Below are 24,933 nucleotides of genomic sequence, written 5' to 3'. Positions count from 1 at the left end.
TAGTTATATAAATAGTTATTAAAAAATTGTTCATATTAGTGAAGCAGTATGCTTGGCTAAACACTTTGGAAGACATAGCTTAATACCTCATATGCCAGATCTTATTACACAGGAGATGAAGAAACCAACAGCATAAGCTAGTCTTTGTGCAAATGTTCCTCTCTCCTTCATTTAGCAAATCTACTTCTTAGGTTTCTATTTTAAAACATAATTTACCATTTTCTATATGGAACAGTGTGGTGATTGTGCACAGATTTGCTGGTATGTATATATACTTGATGAAGGTGGCAATCAGAATGGATTTTGCATAGATTTTATGTAGTACTTTGATAAAGTCAGGGAAATAGTTAGCTGCCAAAATTTATAAATACACCAGGTTTTATTTTGCAACAGAGGTTCACTGAAGAAAATTGTTATTAGTATTTCAACCCACAAACATAGCCTCAGCAGGAAGCAACACTTAGTAGATCTTGTCTGAGCTCAGAAACTAAACAAAGTTGGACTTGGGTACTACTTCAGTGAGGGACTACCTAGGAATTTTGGGTAGAGAGGGAAACTTAAAAAATGGCCCAGAAAAAGAAAATAGCAAATAAATTCCAGAAGTCAAGTTCAGTTTGAGAGCATCTTTCTTATTTGCCACTAGCACTAGAAAGGAAGAAGAAATTGAGGTGGTAAGAAGAAAGTGAAACACAGTTTGAAATTATGCAGAAACAAGGGTTCTTTGAGTTTCAGTGGAAAGGGAGAATGAGGAGGAAGAGAGTTAAGGAGGATTTTTTTCCGTAATGAATCTCTTGCAAAAGAATATCAAATAATTGGTTTGTGCATGTATTTCTTCCAGTAGTATCACAAGTGATAATCTGCTTTCACATACTATTTCTTTAAAAAAAAAATATGCTAGGCCTGCTATAGCTTGCTGGATTAGTTCCCAATCTTGCTGGATTAGTTCTCTATCATTCTCTTAAGACTGATAAACACATGATGGACAGGAGTTCTGAAGAAACAACTAGATGTTAAAATTCTTCTCATCTATGAATAGTTGTTAGCAGTGACAAGATCCAACATGTTAATATTAGTTACAAGCACAGCAAGAGTGCTTATAATAGACATTTCTTCTCTCTGAAACAATATGCTCAATTCAGAATCACAATACTTTATCTGATATTTATTATCTGATACTTTATGTTATATGCCTATTTTGAGCAAACATGCACTCACTGATTCATAATAAAGATCCAGTTTTCAGTTCTATTTGCCTGTTATTTTGTATTTGCAAATGCACCTTCTCTCTACCATAAATATAAAGCTATTTTACTGTAACATTTATAAATTACTATTTAACCTGAAAGGCTGTCAGAATGGCCTTCATAATTTCTGATACTGTTTTACCCTATCACTACATGTATAGTCTTAAAAGACAGGACACAGAAGAAACGTGGAGAGGAAACAGTACAATGAAAACAGTAGAAGCTTCAGTTTTCATTATTCCTATAATGAGAAACTGTGTTGGAAACAGACTGCTCAGGTGTCAATCCAGATGATATCAAAGTCTACCAAGCCATGGTTCTGTTGCTGTTTTGTGCAGGGCAATAGGAGGAGGAGGGGGGAAGAGAAGATGTCAACCCAAGTGGTTGCAGTGGCCCTGTGGAGGTGCCATTGTTCTTGTCATGATTTTATTGATGAAATAGGGAAAGTAAGCTTTCTTCTGTCACATTCTCTTTAGAGGCAAAAAGGTAGAATGAATTAGGATCTCTTATGTACAAGCTTTTGGTTAGAGGGGCTATAACAGGGTGGGTTTTTTGCCTTTATTTAATAAAACAACAAATAAAAAATAGAACAAGCAAGTAAGAACAAGCTACAACAACAGTAATTATACTGTATATACTTACACAAAGATTTTTTATACATGTTTGTGTGCATGCAGATGTTTGCGTGTATAGATAGAGAGATATAAAACAAAACTATTTCAATGAAGAATCACCATATTTCTTTGTAATCATCCATACATAATCTAGATTTGTAAGCACCTTGTTCATAAATTGCAAATAACATCAGATATTCAATCCACTGAATAATTGGAGCCATAAATTGAGCTTCTGTAGTTTCTTAGCCATAAGAATAGCACAGAGAGTCAATTTCGGTTGTCCAGCTTAGCCATTTCTATGTAATACAGTAAGTATATAGTTCAAAAGAACATGGACATTCAAAGATATTAAACATTGTCTGAAAGTAAAATATATATACACAATGACTTCTTTCCAGATTATAACAATCTTAGGACAATGCAAAAAACATATTTAAATGAAACATTATTATTGGTGCATCTCCAACAACACAATTATTTACTTATTCGTTTTTTTGTACAAACACCATGATACCTAGTAAGTCCAAAATAGTATTTTTTGTTGAATAGGCTTTAATCTGAGATCAATTGAAATTTTTGATATTACCATTAAAATAGTTCCCTATTGTTTAGACAAAATTGGGATCTCTAATTCCTTGTTCCATTCAGTCATTAATTTTTAAACAAATATTTCTCAGTAACAAGTATCTTTAAAGACTGGGTGGGTTTTTTGTCTTTTTTTGGTCTCTTAAGATTTAGTGATCACTTTAACAAATTAGGTGTCTGTAAAGCTGAACGTTCTGCTGGTCCATTGTGAAATGTCAACAAATGTTGTGGTTGTAAATACTGCCGTTGGGTAGCAACAGACAAATGGTATTTATTCATTCTCAAGGAAATGATAAAAACCCATCATTATAATTCAATAATTGATGTAAAGTAAAAATCCCATCATCCATCCAAATGTTCAATAGGGGATTTGTCAGTGTGGAGCTAGGAGGAGTGAAGCCTTCTTCCACCATTTGCTAGTACGAAGATGTTTGAACTGATCTTATCTAAAATTTTAGTTTTGCCTTGTTCTGTCTCCTTGCCCCTGGACTGTGTGCACCAGGGAAGCAAGGAGACTTATACCAGAGAATGTCTCATATTCATATGCAAACTTTGACCAGCAAACCCAAAATACAAAAGCAATTAATCCCCTTGTTCTAAGACTTCATTTACATTTAGATCTCAAGAATGGTAATTTGCTTACTAAAGGAGCTCTGCTTTCCTTGCAGTGGGCAATGCAGACAGTGTTCCTACTAAGTGTCATTAATGCAGCTCACGGTACCAGACAGAGAAGACTTCACTGTTTATTAGGGTATATATAATCATTTAAGCTTGACTAAGCTTCACAGCTGTAATGCATCTATTTGGCCAACAGAAATGAGATGTAAATTTGCACTGAATAGCCACTGATTACAGAAAGATGATTAATGAAAGATTTTGAAATTGATTTATGGGTGCAGTTGTCAAGGCCTCGGCCATGATTGTAATATCTGTGTGAAAAGCTCTTGGCAAATTAGAGATCAGGGAGATGAGGTGAAGTAGTAGTTTCTCTATAAAGTCAGCTGCATTGAACATTTCTGCTATTGTTGGTTCTTGAAGAATGCATATCTGAGACTGTTTTTGTGTGCATCTTGAATGTTGCATCAATATACTTCCATGTACCTATGAGTTGATAGGATGTGGTGAATAGTATGTTGACTTGTAAGGTTATCTCTACATTAGTGATCCTAACATGCATAGAATAATGCAATCATACTTCTGGCAAATCTAGGTCTTAGTTTTGCTTGTAGTATACCATACTGGTCAAAATGTTAAAATTGTGCCAGAACTCACTGGTGTTGTCAGTGCTTTTAGCAGGAAGTGCTGCATGTGGCGTGGCTGGTCACATAGTTTATACCTTGTTAATAAAAAGCATTACGTAAAAACACAATCGACCAAAGCATGCATTCATTCATTCATTCATTCATTCATTCATTCATTCATTCATTTATTCATTCATTCATTCATTCATTCATTCATTCAAATTCTATTACCGCCCATCTCCCCCAAAAGAGGGACTCTGGGTGGCTTACAATAAAATCAAGCTACAACAATAAATGTTAAAATCCCATAAAAAATCAAACACATTACAAATATAAAATGCAATAAGTAAATATAAAATACAAGAGGCTATAAAATTCCAAGCTGGTGGGAGGGGCTCTAGGGTGCGAGCCACCCCCAAGAATGGTCACCCACATTCCTGCCCCAAGCGAGACGGCAGAACCAAGTCTTCAGGGCCTTCTGGAAGGTCAGGAGTGAAGGGGCCTGCCTCACCTCCAGGGGCAAGATATTCCAGAGAGCGGGGGCCACCACAGAGAAGGCCCGCTTCCTGGACCCTGCCAGATGAAATTCTCTTATGGATGGGGTCCGTAACATGCCCTCTCTGGATGATCGGGTGGGGTGGGTTGATGTGATGGGGTTGAGATGGTCCACCAGGTAACATGGCCCCATGCCAGGTAAGGCTTTAAAGGTGATAACCAACACCTTGAATTGGATCCGGAAGCAAACTGGCACCCAGTGCAGCTCGCGCAGTAGAGATGTTATATGTGCTGACCTAGGGGCACCCAGAAAAATTATGGACCATGGAGATAAGTATCTTTTGGTCCCATCTGGGAATAACTGTGGCATGTGGAAGATTGGGACATGGAATATGAGAGGTATAAATAGTAAAGAGTATGAATCAAGAAATGCAGTGAATGAAATTAAAATAGGTATGTTGTGTGTCTGAAACTAAGAAAAAGGGAAAGATGTAATAGTTCTGTATGAAGGTAGTTTTATCTTGTGGAATGGAGTTGATCACTACATGCAGGGAAATGAAAGTTTAGTTTAAGTATGAATGAAGGGCTAAATGTCAGAAAGTATTAATCAGTATGGGTGTATATGAATATAGGAATTGATAGGTGATTGTGTGTATGGATAGGGTCTCTGTGAGTATAAATAGGGTAACTCTAGTTCAGAATCTTAAATTCTGAACCACTACACTGTTTCTCAAGATTATGAGGCTATCAGTATTTTCTCTTGGGGAAATTGTTTTGTTTTTGAAAACCTGCACAACTTTCTTGTGCTTTTTTCTTTTGTTCTATCTGAAGTGAAGCTTGAATATGCATAACTAAATGTGATCAAACCTCTCTGTTGTTATCTGCAGTATGTTATATTGTTATCTATGTTATTTGTTCCCATTCTAGAGGCGGAGGAGAAATTCATTTGGTCCAGATTTTTATGCAAAGCTACTCAGTTTGCACCTCCCTTCACAAATTGGTAAAATCTTGCATATTGTAAACTATTTTGCAGAATTCTGGTGATACTTACAACTCAAAAAGTGCACAAAAATGAAAACTTGACAATGTTTGCATTGAAATGCATACATTTGGGAAAAGTATACACAAACATGATTTTCAGTAGGGAAAATACTTAAAATAGTTGCATGAACTGGAAGAAGTGCATAAAAACATACTGGAGAAATGCATACAAAATCTGTACATTTTTTAGTCAAAACTTATTTGGAAGAAGTAGTTTGCAAACTGATGCAGCAAACAGATGTTGGAAACAAATGAGATTGGGACAAATGGGAAACTGAGAGAAATCAACTCTGACAAATTCATCCATTCCTGAATCTCTTTCTAGGCTGACATAGACAAAGACTTATTTCTGTTGTGCTGTTGCTCTGCTAAGAATCATGTACAGATGAACTTACAGGTGTATAGTCGTGAACTTCATACATACCTTGTTGAATGTGTTTGAGACCATATGTGAATATGGGAGGGGAAGTGGGTGTGGTCAAAGTAAGAAGTGTGTTCAAAGTAAAAAACATGTTTTTCTTAAACTTCACATCCTTTTTCAATGAATTGATGTATCTCAGCTTTCTCCTTCCTTAAAAACACCATATTTAATTTTAATGTACTTACAATACAAAACTTTATTTGGTGAAAGCTGTAAAATTTCTTTTTTTTTAGAATAACTGATACAGCTGCCCCAAGTTCGTCTTCTCATTTGGATTATGGTTTTTATTGCAAGTATAATTATCAGATTGTGAAAAAATATTTCATTTGGTATATGTCAAATTAATCTCATCTAGCAATACTAAAGGATTAGGACAATGCTTCCCAAGCATAAGCTTCCGTTATCTTGCTAGTTTGCTCTTACTGTGAATTAAGTATAGTGGTAGAACCACTAAAGGTTGTATTATCTTTTAAAAGAAAGAACAAATGTGGCCAAAAATGGAATATTGAGTAGAAATCAATGTATTAAATTAAACACTTGGAACAAGTTAGAGAGCCAGTTCGGTCTAGTGGTTAAGGCACCAGGCTAGAATCCAGGAGACTGTGAGTTCTAGTCCTGCCTTAGGCATGAAAGCCAGCTGGATGACTTTGGGCCAGCCCAGCCCACCTCACAGGGTGGTTGTTGTGGGGAAAATAGGAGGAGGAAGGAGTATTAGTGTTATTAGTTCGCCACCTTGAGTTATGTATAAAAATAATAAAGGGATTAAAACAACTAAATTTGTAAGATTGCTTGCAATGTCAATGCAGGTTTTGACCCGAGAGATTCTTAAGTATTTTAATGAAGTGGGTGATTGATAATTTACCAATTAAGCAACTAATGATTTAATTGTCTAGTTTTAGACAATATCTCGATCTGAGCCAGAAACCCCACACTGAAGAGCTATTCAACCTCCTTATGCCAATTACACACATTTGTAACACATTAACATTTTTAAAGGTATGCTCCATGGCCACAAAATTTCAACAGGTGCTGACTACTACTTACTAGAATCCATTTGACTACACGATTTTAATAGTGTAGCCAAATGTCTGCATCTTGCCATTGGCTGATGATTTAAAGCTTGCAAGATCTCAGCTGTTTGTAGCAGCATCTAGTTAAATTTGGCTGATACTGAAAAAAAAAACTAAGAGGGACCAGCCTAGATGGGATGGCACTAGGAAACCACAGGGCTGCAGACTAAGCAAGGAAGTTAAAAAAAAAAATCCCAGAAAATGGCAAACCATTTCTGTATTGTTATCAACAAACAACATAATTTGTCCATTTAGTCATCAGGAGTTGAACTTGAGTTGGGGAGATTTTATTTTTTAAATGACAGAAGAATGTAGGGGGACTGAACATGAATCATGGAAAGTCTGCATGTGGCAAATAGTTTCCTCCTGGTCCATCCTGAATAATTAATTTGACTCTGATTTCTGTAGCATTAGCATGTAGCTGATCTATGGTTCATATTTGCCTTAGTATATTCTGAAGTAGATCAGAATAGCCTTTCAAAAACATGTTTAATAGACTCTCAACTGGTTTTGCCATCTTTATAAGGCTGTTTTCTTGGACCTGTGAAGATTTTTTTCTTTGAAATCTTGCTCCCCAACATTTAAGATGTTTCTTTTCAGGAAGGAGAGAAAAGAAAAGGACTTCACCAAAATGTTGGTGACAGAAAGATTGAATATTTGCCAGTTTAATATAGATATTTGCTCAGATAGAGACAAAATCTGGAGGAAAGCTGAAATCACAAGGAAACATCTGTAGCTCCTTTCTTTGTAACTATAATTTTCTCTTATGGTTGTCAGCAACTTACATGGCCGGCTTTGAAACTGAGGCATGTCTATCTCTTTCCTTGACATATATGAAAGGGGTAAATTTTGATTGTGCTAGCCTGAAAGGGGCTGGTATAGAGGAGACTAGCAGGTAGCAAAAGAGTTGGCTGCTACTGATCTGGCTGATGAAGGACTGAAAGAACAGAGAGTATGTTCTGATGCTGTTTGGGATTGGTAAATCCTTTTAGTTTCCCTCTTTTATCTTCTATTTTTTGTACTTTTTCTATTTTTATAAGAGTTTTATTAATTTTCATTTGTAAGCTGCTGAGAGTCACTTTTATAGTGAGATGGGCAGTGTATAAATTTAATGATAAATAAATAAATAAACTTAAGGAAGATATTTTTAATAATTACAAAAAGATGCTTCTTAAAAAGCAGTGCAGTTGTGTAAGGATGACAATGAAGGTAAATGAGAATGAGTTCAGATTTCAAAGCTAGAGCTGGTCCCTTGATATTCAGTGTGCCGTGTTGGAAAGGACCATATTCTTTCAAGCAGTGGGATCAGATCTTTTTAACTGGAAAAAGTTGATTTATCAAATATGTACAGGTCTGAGCTTCTGCAGCATCTTGACATTTAAGTCCTATATTTCATCTACAGGGAGAATGCTTCACTTAGCTAGTGCAAATACCCATTTTCTGGTGTCACAGAAATCAGTTTCTTTCACTGTGTTTCCCTCGAGGTCTGTCTCTTCAGTTTGAAGGGCATTGTAGGACACTAGCTAACTTTCAAATTGGACCACTTGTACTATTTATGAATATTGTTCTAAATAACACTGCTTACCTTTTCCAGAGAACCTTAGATAGGCAAGTCCAGATCTGAACTTGGGCAATGAGATTCTCTGCAACCAAGATACACATTTAAGTGATTTATTGGATAAGGGCTGTTTCATATTTATGACCAAAGCATAGTGTATGCACTGGTGTAGAATTGGCTAGTTTCTGGGCTCTATTTGCTGTGATAACATCTTTGCAGATGTATCATATTCATACTTCATGTTGATACATGTCAAGAAAATCCAGATTTGCTCCAAATGCATTAGAAAACAAGACAAAAGAAGTCTGAATTGGTTGATGTCATTATTAGAAAATATAGATGGAAAACCAACTATTCTGTCAATCATGAATTGAATATACGAGCAGCCTGCCGCAGGAAAGTGTAATACATTTATCTTTTTCTATGGATTTTTTGCTGGCTATCTGTGTATACAGTACAGTAATTCATTTAAAAATGCATAACTGTAACTGGGAAATTATCAGGGTCAGTTTCTACATTTGCCTTCTAACCAACTAGTTCACCTGTGGCAGTTTTTTTTCTCTAGCAGTGCCTTATATGCAAAGCAAACTAGTATCCTATCTCCTAAATTGTTTCTAGGTGTTCAAGCAAAAGTTGCTTTGAAAAGAGTTACTTACACATACAGTGTTCCTGAACCCAGTCTACCACATTCTTGGTGTTTGTGTGTTTTAGTAGCATCCGTGATGTTTTTGTCCTTTACATTGTATATTTATTTCTGGAGTAATAATGTATTTTCATACCAGTTGACACTCTTATTATCACCAGAGCTGTTGGCCTCTGAATACTTCCACTGCCGAAGTAGGTTTGTTATAAATGATTTAACACCGCATAATCAAAATACATGTATGTTCTCTGTTAAAGGCTTGCAAGAATCATTTAGTGCCAAATTAACATCTCATATTTTTGTGTTAATCATAAAGATATATAATCTCTCTTTTACATGTGTTACTGAGAAAAAAAAGTAAAACACATTCAGCTCCATTGTGGTTTTCTCCTATCTAAAATGTTCTGCTACCTTTTTTATTCTGTTTTTGTTTTCCTTTAAATTATTTGTTGTATTCTTAAAAGGCCATGTAGTCATGATCACAAAATGGATTGTTCATCTATTGAAGCATAATAGATGCTAGCCTAAACACCTGTTTCCTTCCAGTCTGTTTAAACAGTTTCAGAAACAATTCTTTTGACCAATATTTAAAATAGAAATAGATGCTTGAGTATATAGCATCTTGTATTCTTAAAGAATCATTGACTATTAAATCTGATCTTGATCTTTACTAAAAAATTGATTATGAAGAATAAAATTGGGTTTGATGTAAGAGTGGGCTGATAGCTGGTTTGTACCATTAGTTGTAAAAAAAGGTTTCTGGCAGTCAGTTAAATTCCTGCTGAAAAGATTTGCTTAAGGCTGAAAACAGGTTCTTGATGCATTGCAGTGCATTGATGGTGGGATCTTAATGCCAAGGGCTGAATATTTCAGCTGTTCTTTGCCATATAACGTGATCTGATATAACATGTTGTCTTGAAGAGAGGGCTGGAAGGAGTGGGCTTAGTATAAAGGGATTGAATAGGTTGTGGTTGTGCATTTGTTGTTTATTCGTTTAGTCGCTTCTGACTCTTCGTGACTTCATGGACCAGCCCACGCCAGAGCTTCCTGTCGGTCGTCAACACCCCCAGCTCCCCCAGGGACGAGTCCGTCACCTCTAGAATATCATCCATCCACCTTGCCCTTGGTCGGCCCCTCTTCCTTTTGCCTTCCACTCTCCCTAGCATCAGCAACTTCTCCAGGGTGTCCTGTCTTCTCATTATGTGGCCAAAGTATTTCAGTTTTGCCTTTAATATCATTCCCTCAAGTGAGCAGTCTGGCTTGATTTCCTGGAGGATGGACTGGTTTGATCTTCTTGCAGTCCAAGGCACTCTCAGAATTTTCCTCCAACACCACAGCTCAAAAGCATCGATCTTCCTTCGCTCAGCCTTCCTTATGGTCCAGCTCTCGCAGCCATATGTTACTACAGGGAACACCATTGCTTTAACTATGCGGGCCTTTGTTGTCAGTGTGATGTCTCTGCTCTTAACTATTTTATCAAGATTTGTCATTGCTCTTCTCCCAAGGATTAAGCGTCTTCTGATTTCCTGACTGCAGTCAGCATCTGCAGTAATCTTTGCACCTAGGAATACAAAGTCTTTCACTGCTTCTACATTTTCTCCCTCTATTTGCCAGTTATCAATCAAGCTGGTTGCCATAATCTTGGTTTTTTTGAGGTTGAGCTGCAAGCCAGCTTTTGCACTTTCTTCTTTCACCTTCATCATAAGGCTCCTCAGTTCCTCTTCGCTTTCAGCCATCAGGTTGTGCATAGATGTGCACATACTGTATGTCCATGCACTTATTTCTTAGATGAGAGATGGGGAAGAACTAAAAGAGGCAGTTTAGGTGCAACTGGGAGGAATTATAAGAATGGTAAGCATACAGGTGGAAGGTAAGTGGAAAGAAGCACTAATAGTTGGAGGGATTTCACCTCAAGTGGCAGTAGTAACTATGAGGGTGAACATTGCTACAGTCATTTAAAGGTTTCTGACTCATCTGCACCTGTGTGAATTGGGCCATTTAATCAGAACCATTTCCGTTTAAAATTTAACTGATAGAAAAATAGGAGTATGTAGGAAGAGGATGGACGAAATCTGTTCAATTTAGTAGACAAAAATAAGATAAGCAATCAAAATGCAAACATTTTAAAATCTTTCCTAGAGTTGGAAAATAATTGGCATATGAATGCAACTTCTCTGATTTGCTTCTTGATGAACTATCTTGCAATATTCATGTTTTTAAGATTCTCAGACCAAAGCATTTTAACTGGATATTAATGGCATGTTACTTGTTACCAAAATCTAACATATCAGTAATAAGAAAACAAGGCCTAGGGAGAAGGGTGTAAAATCTGATTCCTTAGCTGCTATGGTCAACTTGTGGGGAAAAAATACTGCTTTAGTATTTAAAACTATGGGTTAGGTTTGGCACTTTTACTTTAATTTTTTCATCATTACTTGCTTAAACTGAAAAATTTTTATACCGGGGGATTCCCAGGATAGCATAGCAAACCCTTTCGAATGCTGTGATTCATCTCAAGATGATATGAGATGGTGGTAATAATAAGAGCACCTGTGAGCGTGTGTAAAAAAAATGAAGAAATCAGAATATACTACTAAGAATATGAATCTTTTTCTCACTGGCAGGAACAGGTCTGTCTCACCATCCTAGCTGACTTTTAGAAAAATGGGTGGTCTCCCTTGTTTGCAAAGATCTTTTAGCTCTGCCTCATTCTAGTACTATCAGATCTAGAATTGTGGGCATTTGCAATCTGATTTTTAAAATTGTCTTTTGTATTTCTTTCTCCCTCCCCCTTCTTTGTCTAGTGGGAAGAAATTGGTGAGGTGGATGAAAATTATGCACCAATCCACACATATCAAGTGTGTAGAGTGATGGAACAGAGTCAGAATAATTGGCTTTTGACAAGCTGGATCTCCAACAAAGGGGCCTCTCGGATCTTCATTGAACTGAAATTTACACTTAGAGACTGTAACAGCCTTCCAGGAGGTCTTGGAACTTGCAAAGAGACTTTTAATATGTATTATTTTGAATCTGATTATGAAGATGGGAGGAATGTGAAAGAAAACCAATACATCAAGATTGATACCATTGCAGCAGATGAGAGTTTTACAGAATTAGATCTCGGAGATAGAGTCATGAAGCTGAATACAGAGGTGAGAGATGTTGGACCTCTAACCAAAAAGGGATTTTACCTTGCTTTCCAGGATGTGGGTGCCTGCATTGCACTGGTATCTGTGAGGGTCTATTATAAAAAGTGCCCTCTGGTGATTCGAAACCTTGCCATCTTTCCTGACACCATCACTGGAGCTGATTCTTCACAGCTACTAGAAGTCTTAGGGTCATGCGTGAACAATTCAGTGACTGATGAACCCCCAAGGATGCATTGCAGTGCTGAAGGGGAATGGCTGGTGCCAATTGGAAAATGCATATGTAAGGCAGGGTATGAAGAGAAGAACAGCACCTGCCAGGGTAAGGATTTAATGCCAGAAATAGTTTTGTTGATATGTTTGGAAGATAAATATTAATCCATATATATATGGAATATATATATATATATATATATATATATATATATATATATATATATATAGGAAGTATCCTAATACATATATTAATATAATGAAGGATGGCAGACTAATTGTTTCTCACATAAATATTCACTGTCACAGTGCTATAGGTAAAGTATTGATTGCTACCTCCAGCATCCTACTCTGTATCTGGTCGACTTCTGTTCTGCATGCAGTACTCAGCCCTGCTTATGCAGCCTATGGAGCTATTCTCTGCCACTTAGCACATCAACGTGCATTCTGGAAGGATAGAACGAAGTAATACTTGCTCTGTCTTCCAGGGACCAGATTAAAGCTTGTTATTTTCCCTCTGGGTTTGTGTGTATGTGGAGAAGGAATAAATGCTTGTGAAAGAATGAGTGATTGGTTTGGATGAATGGCAGAATTGTGCATGTGATATCTAGTGAGTGTGTTGCAGCCTAACGCATTTGCTCTCTTTCTTATATGGCTATAAAGGGTTTTATAGTGGCCAATGTGACCCTAAATCCATAAAGGTTATCCATCCTTCCCTATTTTTCAGTGGAAGCATTTTAATAATTCAGATACAATAATCCAAAATAATGGTTCAGGCAATATACATATATCTGCAAATCTATCCTAACTTGTTTTATAACTCTGTTCTCAGGCTTTCATATTATAACTTCTTTCGGGGGGAGATTGATGGTGTGAAATTTGATAAACAAACAAACTTATTTATACTAGGTTTTATGATGAGTTTGTACATACATATTCAAATTTTGTTACAATCATTGCTCACTTTACAACTTTCTGATAGATAAATTTTGGTAACAGTAGAATAGTACAAAAGAATGCAATAGAAATATCATCAGCAATGGTAGAATCATGCATAAAGAACTGGGTTATACAGGTCCAGGTAATCTGATTTTAATTTATAGGCTAAATATTTAATTCATCTTTATAAATTTAGTGTACTATGAAATAAGTTCTATCCTGAAAAATAGCGTACAGAAATGGATGAAGGCAGTAAAATATAGATGCCACTTTTATAACTTGCAGGCAAGCAGCAATACATCCCTTTAAAATCTTGCCTGCCTTTATTGATGTGGTAGATATGTAGACATCAAATTTTCATGTATATGTAAAGGCAACTATTACTTCATGTTATAACAATACAAATGTATAGACACAACACTTCAGACTTCTGTAATTAAATCTATTCTACTACCAGCAAAGCCATCTCTTATTTTATTAACTGTGGGTAATGATATGGTTCAGGGTTTGATAATGAGGCAGCTATGGATGCCATGATGTTTGCCTTGCTACATGAGTTTGGGTTTGGGAACATTTCATTTTTAATTTTTTTTAAGAACTTTTATATTTCGGCATCTACAACTTTGCATTAGTGATGCTTCAGCAGTTGAACATTAAGAGGTTCATGAGCACTCATGGTTTTTGGAAGTGAAATGAATTTATGAATGGTCAAATATCTGCAAGCTGTTCTGTTTCTTAATGGTCAAATATCTGAAAGTTGTTCTATTTCATGTACATCATCATCTTCTGTAATTAAAAAAAAGAAAAAAAAGAAAAAATGATAAATGCCAGATAATTTATACTGTAATCAAAGCAGCTCCAGATATGTGATCATGTTATTCTTTGATCCCCTTTCAGAAAAGACAAATTGATATACTGACTATTCATGAGGCATCTACAGTTTTTGATGATTTGATAATTTCAGAAACAGTGTTATAGCAAAAAAGTCATTAACAGAGATCATTCAAAAATATAAATTGTAGGCCAAAATATGACAATAGTAGGATAAGCCAAAACCAAATGAATTAATATTCTAACTCCTGAATTGCATCTCTGGTAGCAAGGTGATTCCAACCAGTCCTTATTAAACACACTGTGAAGTTTTGATATATATGAAGTATAATTTTCTGTTGTGTAAGCTTCACTTAAAGATAAAAATAAATCTCATGTTTAAAGCAATCCTGCACTGATTTACAAAAATAGAACAGTTGAGCTTGTTTTTTAGATAAATAGTTAATTCCAATTTCATCAAATTCTTGTAGAAATAGATTCTTATAAAAAAAACTGAGTCTTAGGTAAGACCCTAAATTGATTCTGCTGAAATTTCTAAAAAACTGCAGAACTTCAGAAGCAACAGTGGTGCTTCAATACTAAATAGTTGAAATAAATGCCAAATAAATGTCTACTTATTCAATAGCCAAGAAGTATTTTTTTTATAAATCAACCTCAATTCTAAGGTCTACAAAATTTTTTTAAAAATTTCAATAGAGCTAAGCTGGCCTATTAGTTCAGTTTAGTCCCTCCTCCTGAAAGATTATCTAGCTATTTTTAAGCAGTATTTTTCCATAAGGTAAATTTTGCATGAATAAAGTGATCAAATCTACATCGGTGATCCAATATTTTCCATATATGTCTTTCAGAAACAATTGAAAGTATTGAAACTGATCCCTGGATGAATTATGGTTGGAATACTTGCCAAGATTTCAGTGAATCAAATATGAATCTGCTGTAAAATGGAATTTCAGCCCGTTTTTTAAAGCTTAGACCACTTGACATTGTATATTACAAGGAAGCCTGCCACCAAAAAAAAAAAATAGCAAAAAAGAACAAGAAGACATAGGCATAATGAAGGGAAAAATAAACCATTATGATTTTTTTTTAAAAAAAATATCTTTCTAAAGGTGACAGTGCAAAACCTGTGCCTCTACAAGCCCAAACTACTATTCAGAAGAGGTAGAGTTCCTAATAATTTATGGCACATTGGAAGAAAAGGATCTGGTTTCAAGAATAGCTGAGTAGAGCAACTAGCTACAATACATAATTGGAAACAAAAGGCAAAAATTTAGCAGCCTGGATGTGCAAGTAGGCATTGTAAAGTTTGAAATTGGTGAGGCAGGAATCTCTGCCCATTCTGTTTACTCATTTTATAAACATGGGACAGATGACAGAAATCTTCAGGGCCAAGAAATGACTAGCCATGCAGCTATTGACTGAAAAAGGTGGGATTCAGATCTTGGTACTAATATGTTTAAAGGACAGGATAGCTGTGTGTTGTTAATTGGAGAATGTCTTGTATATATGGCTTTCCAAATCCTTCTTGCAGTAAGTCTACTTACCTAACTAAACTCCTTGAGTCTGCTTGGGAATGCAAAGCAAGGAGGGAGTCTGATTGCCTACTGGTATGAAGCCTTGACAGGTGAAATAACAACGCATAAAAACATAAAAAGAGTTTCAGTCATCTGAAAAGTCTTCAGAAGCGGAACCCAAGGAAGCAGTATAGTTTCCCATAGCCTTGCAAAATACTGAAGGCCCACGTCATGGGCCATATTCCTAGACTTGAAAAAGGCCTCTTCTCTCTAACCCTCTTCTAGGTAAAGGTAAAGGTTTCCCTCGACGTAAAGTCCAGTCGAATCCGACTCTAGGGGGCGGTGCTCATCTCCGTTTCAAAGCCTTGGAGCCGGCGTTGTCCATAGGACACTTCCGGGTCATGTGGCCAGCATGACTCACGGAACGCCGTTACCTTCCCGCCGAAGCGGTACCAATTAATCTACTCACATTTGCATGTTTTCAAACTGCTTGGTGTGCAGAAGCTGGGACGAGCAACGGGAGCTCACCCCGCTGCGCGGTTTCGAACCGCCGACCTTCCGATCGACAGCATTATAAACATGGATTTTTTTAACCACCTAATTGTCCTGCTGAACATGTATCCACTGTAACAAATCATTGTTCACTTTAAATCTGTAAGAATATGTTGGCCTGGATGACTTATTAGCCTTCTGTGCCCAACTGGTTCAATCTGGCAGGGTTGGCACACTCTGGGTTCCATTGATTAAACCATGCCATCTGTCTTGACCCTGGCAGTGCACTTTATCTGCTCTTTGTTTTTAAATATCTTTAACAATTGCAACCCCACCACCCGAGTTTCTGGGAATTAGGCGGCATATAAATTTAATAAAAGCAACAACAATAATAAAAATAATTTAAGAATTTCCACAATGAGACCTCATGTATTCAGCAACATCCAATCTAATAGGATTAACCACATCTTGAAGAAAAGTGTGCGAGACTTTGGGGGGGGTGTGCCTTTGAGTCAGTTTTTGACTTCTAGTAACTGCCTGGACTAGTTACTGCAGTTTTCCTGGCAAGGCTTTTTGGAAGTGGTTTGGCATTGCCTGATTCCTAGGGCTGAGAGAGAGTGACTGGCCTAAGGTCACCCAACTGGCTTGTGCTAAGGTGGGACTAGAACTCACGGTCTCCCGGTTTCTAGCCTGGTGCCTTAACCACTACACCAGACTGGCTTTTGTGCCAAGACTTTAATAACCCTTTAATTCTCCTAAATATCTTTGTGGAAAAACATCTTTTTCTCAGTAAGTTACAGGTGTTGGTCTGAGAATGAAGTATGGGGGAGTAGTTGAGTTTTCCTTTTGTCAACCTTGGGAATCACCTAGATCAATCAATCACAAACTCACTCCACTCACCAGTTTCTGGCTCAAGTAGTGACAATTAAACAATTATCAATGTTATAATGCAGGATATTCTTAAATTTATTAATACTTATTTGATTTCACTGCCATCTTGAGAGGACAGTTGGATTCTCTAACAAGAGAATCTGTGTATTGTAATTATTTCATGCTTTCCTGTTGAATAGTGATATGGTAAAAATCAAATCTCCTTTGAGTTAAGCTCAGTTCCTGATGACTCTATGAGTATATCCATGTTATTATCTTGGCAACAATATTAAAATAGTTTACTATTGCATTCTTCCAGGATATGATTTCAACTTTTAGTCTAGTCTATATCCCTGGTAGTTCCTGGTGGTCTCCTGTGCAAATACAGTTGGGTCTGCCTTTGCATAGCTAACAAACAAAGGGAGACTGCAGAGTATTTGATGAGTATACCATTCTAAGTATGATAAAATATTGGACTGTAAGACTGTATGTGGAAAAATGCTGGTGGGGATGCATTTACCTTCCATATTATGTCAGTGATGTACTCCTCTTATCAACATTCATCAGTACATATAGGAATTACCCAGAATGTTTCACACTTAGCTGCACATATTTATCCAGTCTAACCACATACTTCCCAGTTTAACAATTCAATCAATCAGTCAATTTTATTTCAATTATAGACCAGCATAGAACTAATAACATAACAGTTACACTAAAATAGAAGTAAGAATAAAATTCATATTGATAGAATAAAATAAGGTAAAGATAAAATTACAGAGTACAGGTATTAAAATGCAAAAGAATCCTATAAAATTACAATTAATTTTACAATGAATAATCTAAGTGCTGTAAGTAACTAGGAAAGATAACTATAAAAGGACATAAGTAATACTAGATTTTATAAAACACTACAAGAAATTCTATGTTCAGACATATTGAACTCCATTGATATTCACATGCTTTTTGCCAAGACCTGTTTCTTTTATGAAGACAACGTAGGTCTTTGCAGAAAAATTCTCTTAACTGACAAATAACTCAAGGCCATTGGTTTCATGTGGAATATAAACAACCCCAAAATACCAGTGAGGGAGGTGTGTTCTTACAGATATCTTTGAAATGTGCCTGCTAATTCATAGACAATACAATCTGTAAAATATTTTTATTATGCTACATTTTGTATGAATGGTTTTACAATTCTACAATTTTCTTCGAACAATTGTCCAAAGTAGTAGAATTTCATTGGCTCAAGAATGCTGCCACGGCTCTACTTTCCCCTGCTGCTATATTAATATTATGCCCCCCTCTCTTTTTAGAGAGCAAAGAGGTTTTGGAATGGTTGTCAAAAATAGCAGTTTTGCATAAGGTGTCCTCTTTTGAATATGTGAGAATTATGATTTGTGATTGTCTGAAAAAAAACATGGATGATTCTTTCTGGACATATCCAGAGAAAATAGTAGTTTATAGAGGCATGCTTTTTTAAAAGAAGTATTTTTAACCATTTTGCATCATGCTCTTTGGTTCTTGTATAAACACTAAATTATTAAACTATGTCGACTGTTTTCCTTCTGGCTTGCATTAAAAATAGGTTTTTTCCCCCTATGGCTAGCTTAGTAATAGCTGGCATATGATTAAAGAATTTTTAGCCAAATTTGAGATAATCTTGGTTAATGAACAAAACTTACTGCCAGTCTGGCTGACAAAATAGGACCTAGCATGGTTGCTAAAATGTGCCTCCAAAATAAGCATTATTATTGCTTAATAATACAGTTATTTATTCTACTGCATGACACTACTGGATACTATAAGCAGGTGAATTTCCACTCAGCCTGGTATATGTAGGTTTTAGTAGCAACCAAGGAATTGGTTCAAATTCATCTTTAAATGGGTGTGATTGTGGGGAATAGATTGAGAACTTACGGTTGACTTACAGAAGGTGGTTAAAGCTATAGAGACTTGCAAACTTTACGGCATTAACTGAATCACTCTGCAAATATAACACAATAATAATAAAAAACTTACATTAGCAGTATACTCAGCTTAGGAGCAATGTAAATCAGAAGCTGCTTTTTAACATTTTTCATATGATGAAGCGGATATAAAATACAGTGTATACGCTGTAAAATTTTTGCCAGGTTAGGTTTTTAAAACCTTTTTAAATAAATGGTGTTGAAATTCTTGATCATCCTCATGAACATACGGCACCAACTGCAGTCCCTTTTGGCTAAAATGAGTAAGTGGCAGTGATGTGCTCAATCCATCATCTTGTCAACAGTGCATTTGGAGCAAGAAGCTGAGCAAATTCTACAACTCAAGTCAGTACATGTGGCATGGAGCAAATCTCATTATATGATTGACCTCTAATTTTTCATACAGCAGGTCATCACATTGTGGTTACTTAATGAAGAGGAAAAAAAATGTATTTTAATTTGTTCCACAACCTGAACAACTTGGAATGGTATAACTTCTAATTATATGTTGACCAGTAATAAACTGTTACTAATTTAGGGAAGTATTTGTTGTTGTTGTTATTAGTCAGCTTTTTTGTAATAGAAATTAAAAATATTCAGGCATACTGACTGGCTGCGGCTGAAATCAGTAGTTACCCACTGTCACATCTGTGCTCTACTTATACTTTCAAGATGATGCAGATCTTCATAAATCATAGAGTGGAAATGATCTTAAAGTTCATCTAGCCCAGGATTCCTGACAGATGGCTATTTCATACACCTCCAGTGTATAAAATAGCCATCTATCAGGCTATTTTATACACTCCAACAACCCTTTCACAGGTTGGTTAGTTGGTTATTTATTTATTTATTTATCAATCAAACTTGTATCCTACTGTAATCACAGGACCTGTAAGAACTGGCACCCTCAGTCCCAATATTGACCCAACTCATGCACATTTGGTATATGCAGAATTCAGGTTTAATGAAGACAAGTGTACAGAACAGAAGAAAGCTGTGAATTAAAGATTCCCGCCTAAACTCATTAGAACATTCCAAAGCCCCACATCCCTCTTCCTGTCTTTTCTCACACTGTTTCAAACAGCCAGCAATGCCAGCCACTGTTTCAAACAGCCAGCAATGCCAGCCACAGATGCCGGCAGGACAACCTTGACTCCCTCCTTCTAGCCCAAACACCAGCAATTCACACTCTTTGCAATTCCTCCCCCCCTCTTCCTGCTTGACACCCGTTGCCTCATTGATGCAGACAAACACAATCAGACGATTCAGCAATCATTTGATTGTGGAGTCTGACAGGACTCTTGGCTTACAGGGTAAGAATATGCAATGGAGTATAAAACACTGACATAGGAAAAATGAACCCTCAACACAGAGCATGGCATCAGGCCCCAAAAGCCCTCTGGTGAAACTGTGTCTTCAACTTTTTCTGGAAGATAGACAACATCAGAAACAATTTCCAATGGGAGGTTGTTCCAGAGGACTAGCCCCATCACCAAAAAACAATACTTCTGGGCTTCACCCATCTGACCTTCCAAAAAATGAGGGGTGGTGGGCAATGGTAATGCAGCATAATATGGTCTTCCTCGTTCTATTCTCATGCCTTTGATTTTTTCCATACAGTGTAAGGTTTTGCACTTACTCTTGTTGAAATTCATCTTGCTGATTTGTACCCGTTGTTTCAGTTTGTCAAGATCCTTCTAAACCTTGATACTGCCAAGCTGCTTTGCTATCGTCCTATCTTTATTTACATACAAATCTAAAAAATGTTTTTTCTAAACCCTCATTTAAGTCATTTGACTTACATTTCTTGGAGAGTATAGGGCCCAGAACACAGCCCTGTGGTACAACACTCAAAATTCCTTTAAAAAAATTTTTATAGTAAATTTTATTAGGTTTCAAGAGAAGAATAAAAACTACAAAAAAAAAACTTAAAAAGTGCAGAAACACAAGATAATTTTTTTTCAATTTACAAAAAGATGTGGCTTCTAACTTTTAACAAGGATATACAAAAATTCCCATAATCAATCTCTTACTCTATATTAAACCAAAACACCACATTATTTCTGTAAGTCATTCCACTTTAATGCATAATAAAAATCACTAAGTATAGTTACTCCTCCCCCTTATATTAAAATAAAAAAAATTCATATAAACCACCTAAACATCTTTCTCCCCTCCAAAAGATAAAACATATTTAATTATCCCCCTCCTACCACTATTCTATACCTTTCTGTCTACTGTAATAAGAAACAAATTAAAAAGCATGTAAGTTGTCTGCTATTATACTTAATAGTACAACAGTTTTAATAATTTTAATAAACCCAAAAAACAAAGCCAATTCAAAACAGTAAATCCAAATCTTTAAAGGCAAATAGCATCAATCAAATCCTTAAAGCAAACTATATGAACATTCTTCAGCCATTATCCCACTTCAAAATAAACCAAAGCAGCTACATATCCCCACACCATGCACAGAGCTTTCCTTTTGAAAGAATCAAACAGCCCAACTGCCCCCCACCCAAGGATTCCAGGTTCTTTTCATGGCATTCCACCAGGAGATCGATTTTACTTATGGCTTGCAGATCACTCTCTCCCTTAGTTTTCTCCAACTCCATTATCCAATCTTCATCCTGCATCTCAATAAAAATCCCAATCTCAGTCTTAAATTCCTCAGTTTCATCCACCACATCCCCAACCTGATGACACATTTTAGATCTCATATTTTCCACAATGTCCTGGATATCTTGCATAAAAGATAGTAGTCAGAAGAAATCTGTTCAAAATCCTGGTGAAAGTCAGAAAGAATCTGTTTGAAATCCTCCATGTCTCACACAGTAGATTATGGTGCCCCTTAGGAGCTTAACCAGTGAAAGTCGAAGATATGGAAGGGTTCCAAAGTGTGTTTACATAAAGTGAGAGTGAGATAGCAGACAATTCTCAAGGGAAGGTGAAAACAGAAAGCTGAAGGTTCAAATCAGCTGATTCAATGTGTAGGCAAATGCTAATATCTTCAAATTTAATACAAAAATAATAACAGGAAGACAATTGTTTACTCTCAATCTTTGGAATTTCCTTTGGAAGGAAAACAAAATCCAAAATTTAAATTTTTTTCTTAAAAGAAGTAATCCCAAAAATAATGTTAAGCACCAAGAGAACCAGCTCCTCTTCACTGTAGAAAGCCTCTCTTGGGGTACATATACTTAAAAAAAAATACAAATTGGTGATTTAGAAATGGGGTAGCCGGTTTTGGTGTCCCTTTAAGGCTACAGCGTGGCTTGGAAAGTGATGAAGTCCCCGCCTCCCAGCTGGCTCTTACCAGTGGAATGCAAAACGCTGTTTGTGATCTTCTGGCTGCAAGCAGCCATCCAGAGGAGAGATGGGATGATTCCAGGTATTCTCCTTGATCCAGAGAATGATTCTGGGCTTCAGGAAAACCTGCCTGAGCCTGAAAAAAGTTACCGCGTTGTCAGCTCCACCCGCTGAACCAGCAGGCACAGCCGTTCAGTCCGCCATTCCCACAGGAAGCCGACACTCACTCAAAATTTCCAACTTTACATGGAACCACTGACATACACTCACTGAGTATGGTTGTTCAACAAGCTCTGCATTCAACTAACGGTAACAGAATACAGCTTACTTTTTATTATCTTCTATAATGGGATCTCAAGGGAGTCTCTGTGAAATGCTTTGTTGAAGTAAAATACACCATGTTCCCTGTATTTTTGTGGTTAACTAAACTGGTCAATTGATCAAAAATGGAGATCAGGTTGGTTTGATATGACTTAACCTTGATAAACCCATGCTGCCTCATGCCAAGCAATGCATTGCTTTCTAAATGCTCATAAATTGACTGCTCAGTATCAACAGCAGGTTGTAGTTACTGGGGTCTTTTTTTTCTTCTCTTTGAAGATAGGAACAACTCTGTCACTATGTCTTTCCTCCATGATTTCTCATACATCACAGAAAGGAACCCCAAGATAGCATTTGCAAGTTCCTTCAAGATTTTCAGATGTAATTGGTCTGGTTCTAGAGATTTAAATTTTCTCATACTAACCAGGTTTTCCCAATCCATCTCTTTACTTTTCTTGAGTTGCCATTCCCTCCTTGTGAAAATTGTTCTGTTTAGGTCCATTTGAACATAGCTCCACTCTGGGGAGAAAACTAAAGCAAAGTAGGGATTCAGAAGCTCCACCCTTTCCCTGTCACCTGTTACTATCCTACCATCTCCAAGCAGTAGGGCCAGCCCTTCCTTTTTCTTCTACTGGACATAGCCAAGAAAGCCCTTTCTGTTGCTTTTAATTTCCTACATGAACGTACATTTCTTTCATGCTTCAGCCTTTCTGACTTAGGTTAAGGCCTTTCGGATGTTGTTTAATGCCCAGTCTCTATTGTATACGAGTGTGTGACTATTGTAATTCCCAGTCTTATTTGTTTTGATGTACTTCTGGTCTTCCTCCAAAACTGGTCTTAGAAGTTCAAGAAATAGGACTTAAAGCTGGCCAAGGACACATGCTGAAACTCAGTTATGTTAACCTAAACACTGTACCCTATGGGCATCTGGTAAAATTTGTATAAAACAGTAATAGTCCAAAGTCTTGTATAGCTTTATATATATGCACTGTTTTTTTTAAGGAGGCATCTTTGGGCTTCTGAATTTAAAAGTAAACGTGCAGACCTGTTAAAGTCAATTGCTCCAGTATATAAACTCTCCATTTATATACTTGAAACATAATAATTCCTCACATTTGTATGGTCACGTCTAAACCAGTTGTGAATGCCACCTCTCCCTGGGATATAAACAACCAGAGGTAGTTTAACACGAGCAAGTTTGCTATTCCGTGACTCCTGTACTTTTCTATGAGACAATAAGTAAAATAAATGGACATGGGATGAAATCTGTCACAAAAACTGAGATCAGTCAGGGACTGATTGAATTGATGCCAATGGCGTTTACGTATAATCTTTGAATATTTAACCTTTAATTCATTTTCATACAAGAGACAAGCCACTATACATCTTTATGGGTGTGGGGAAAGAGTGAAGCAAGGGACAATTTGCACTGAGAACAAAAACTGTAATACTGTAATAATCCAATCTCTACTGAGCTGTAATACTGATAATCCAGTCTCCACTGAGGGTGTGAATGCAGTGTGGTTGTGGGCAGAGCATCATTATACATTGTGGGTTTTGGTCATAGTTTTATAAGTAGCAATTTGATTTGGGCATTCCATGTTTTCAGTGGAAACATGCTTGGCCATCAAATCTTTAAAAGGTTTGAAACTTTGACCTATAAAGGCTTATGCAATAACAAATACTATATTCTAGCCTTAAAGATGACACTTATCTCTTGGATTTCATACTGTAACAGACTAACCCACTTTAACTCTCTAGAAATTGAAATGTAAATCTAAGGAATATGTTTCTGTACATTCTGATGTTTTTCTCACTTAACTCAGATTTATTTTTGGATATGATGGGAGCTGTAGCCAAATACATGTGGAGGACACCAATATGGAGAAGCCTGGCATATTGCTTAATGTTTAATTAAAATTATCACCCTCTTACATCACCTTTAGTACTCCATGAACAACTGATCTGACATGGGTATCTGCTTTTGGCTTGCTAGTATGGACAACAGGATGTTTTGATTAGTTTACCCAACAGACTGTTCTTAATCTGCTTTAGCTAAGTAAAAGTGTACTGCTTTGCATTATTAAAATTTTCAGTTGTCAGACATAGCTGGATGCAAGTTGACTTGATAAATTAATTCAATAAATTATGTTGAGTAATGGATTCACATTTCTTTCATCAAGGTTTAGCAATAATGATAGAGAACTATTTACAAGAATTAACAAGTATTGTTTTTAAAAAACCCTTAATCCCTTGAGAGTAGTCGAAGTTTTGAAGTTTTGTAGGGAAGATGCTGCTTCAAAATGTTTAGCAAAATTGATTATTGCTTCTGTAATGGAAGAAAATCAGTGGCTAGAAGAGTTAAGGTCATAACTTTACATATGCGTTTTTAATGCTGTTTGGAACGTATCCT

The 24,933-nt window shown here is 36.4% G+C and overlaps 1 protein-coding gene across 1 annotated transcript in view; it reads left to right on the top strand.

The window, feature by feature from the left end:
• Positions 1-24,933, top strand: part of EPHA5 (EPH receptor A5) — a 247,426-nt gene that overhangs the window by 16,306 nt on the left and 206,187 nt on the right. The window contains exon 2 of the mRNA XM_063300334.1: positions 11,720-12,383. Coding sequence (XP_063156404.1) covers positions 11,720-12,383 — 664 coding nt within the window. The remainder of the gene's footprint in view (positions 1-11,719; positions 12,384-24,933) is intronic.

This window comes from Candoia aspera, chromosome 4 (assembly GCF_035149785.1).
Source record: "Candoia aspera isolate rCanAsp1 chromosome 4, rCanAsp1.hap2, whole genome shotgun sequence".
Taxonomy (NCBI): Eukaryota; Metazoa; Chordata; class Lepidosauria; order Squamata; family Boidae; genus Candoia; species Candoia aspera.
The sequence above is the reverse complement of the archived record's forward strand: the minus strand, read 5'-3'. Positions and strand labels throughout refer to the sequence as shown.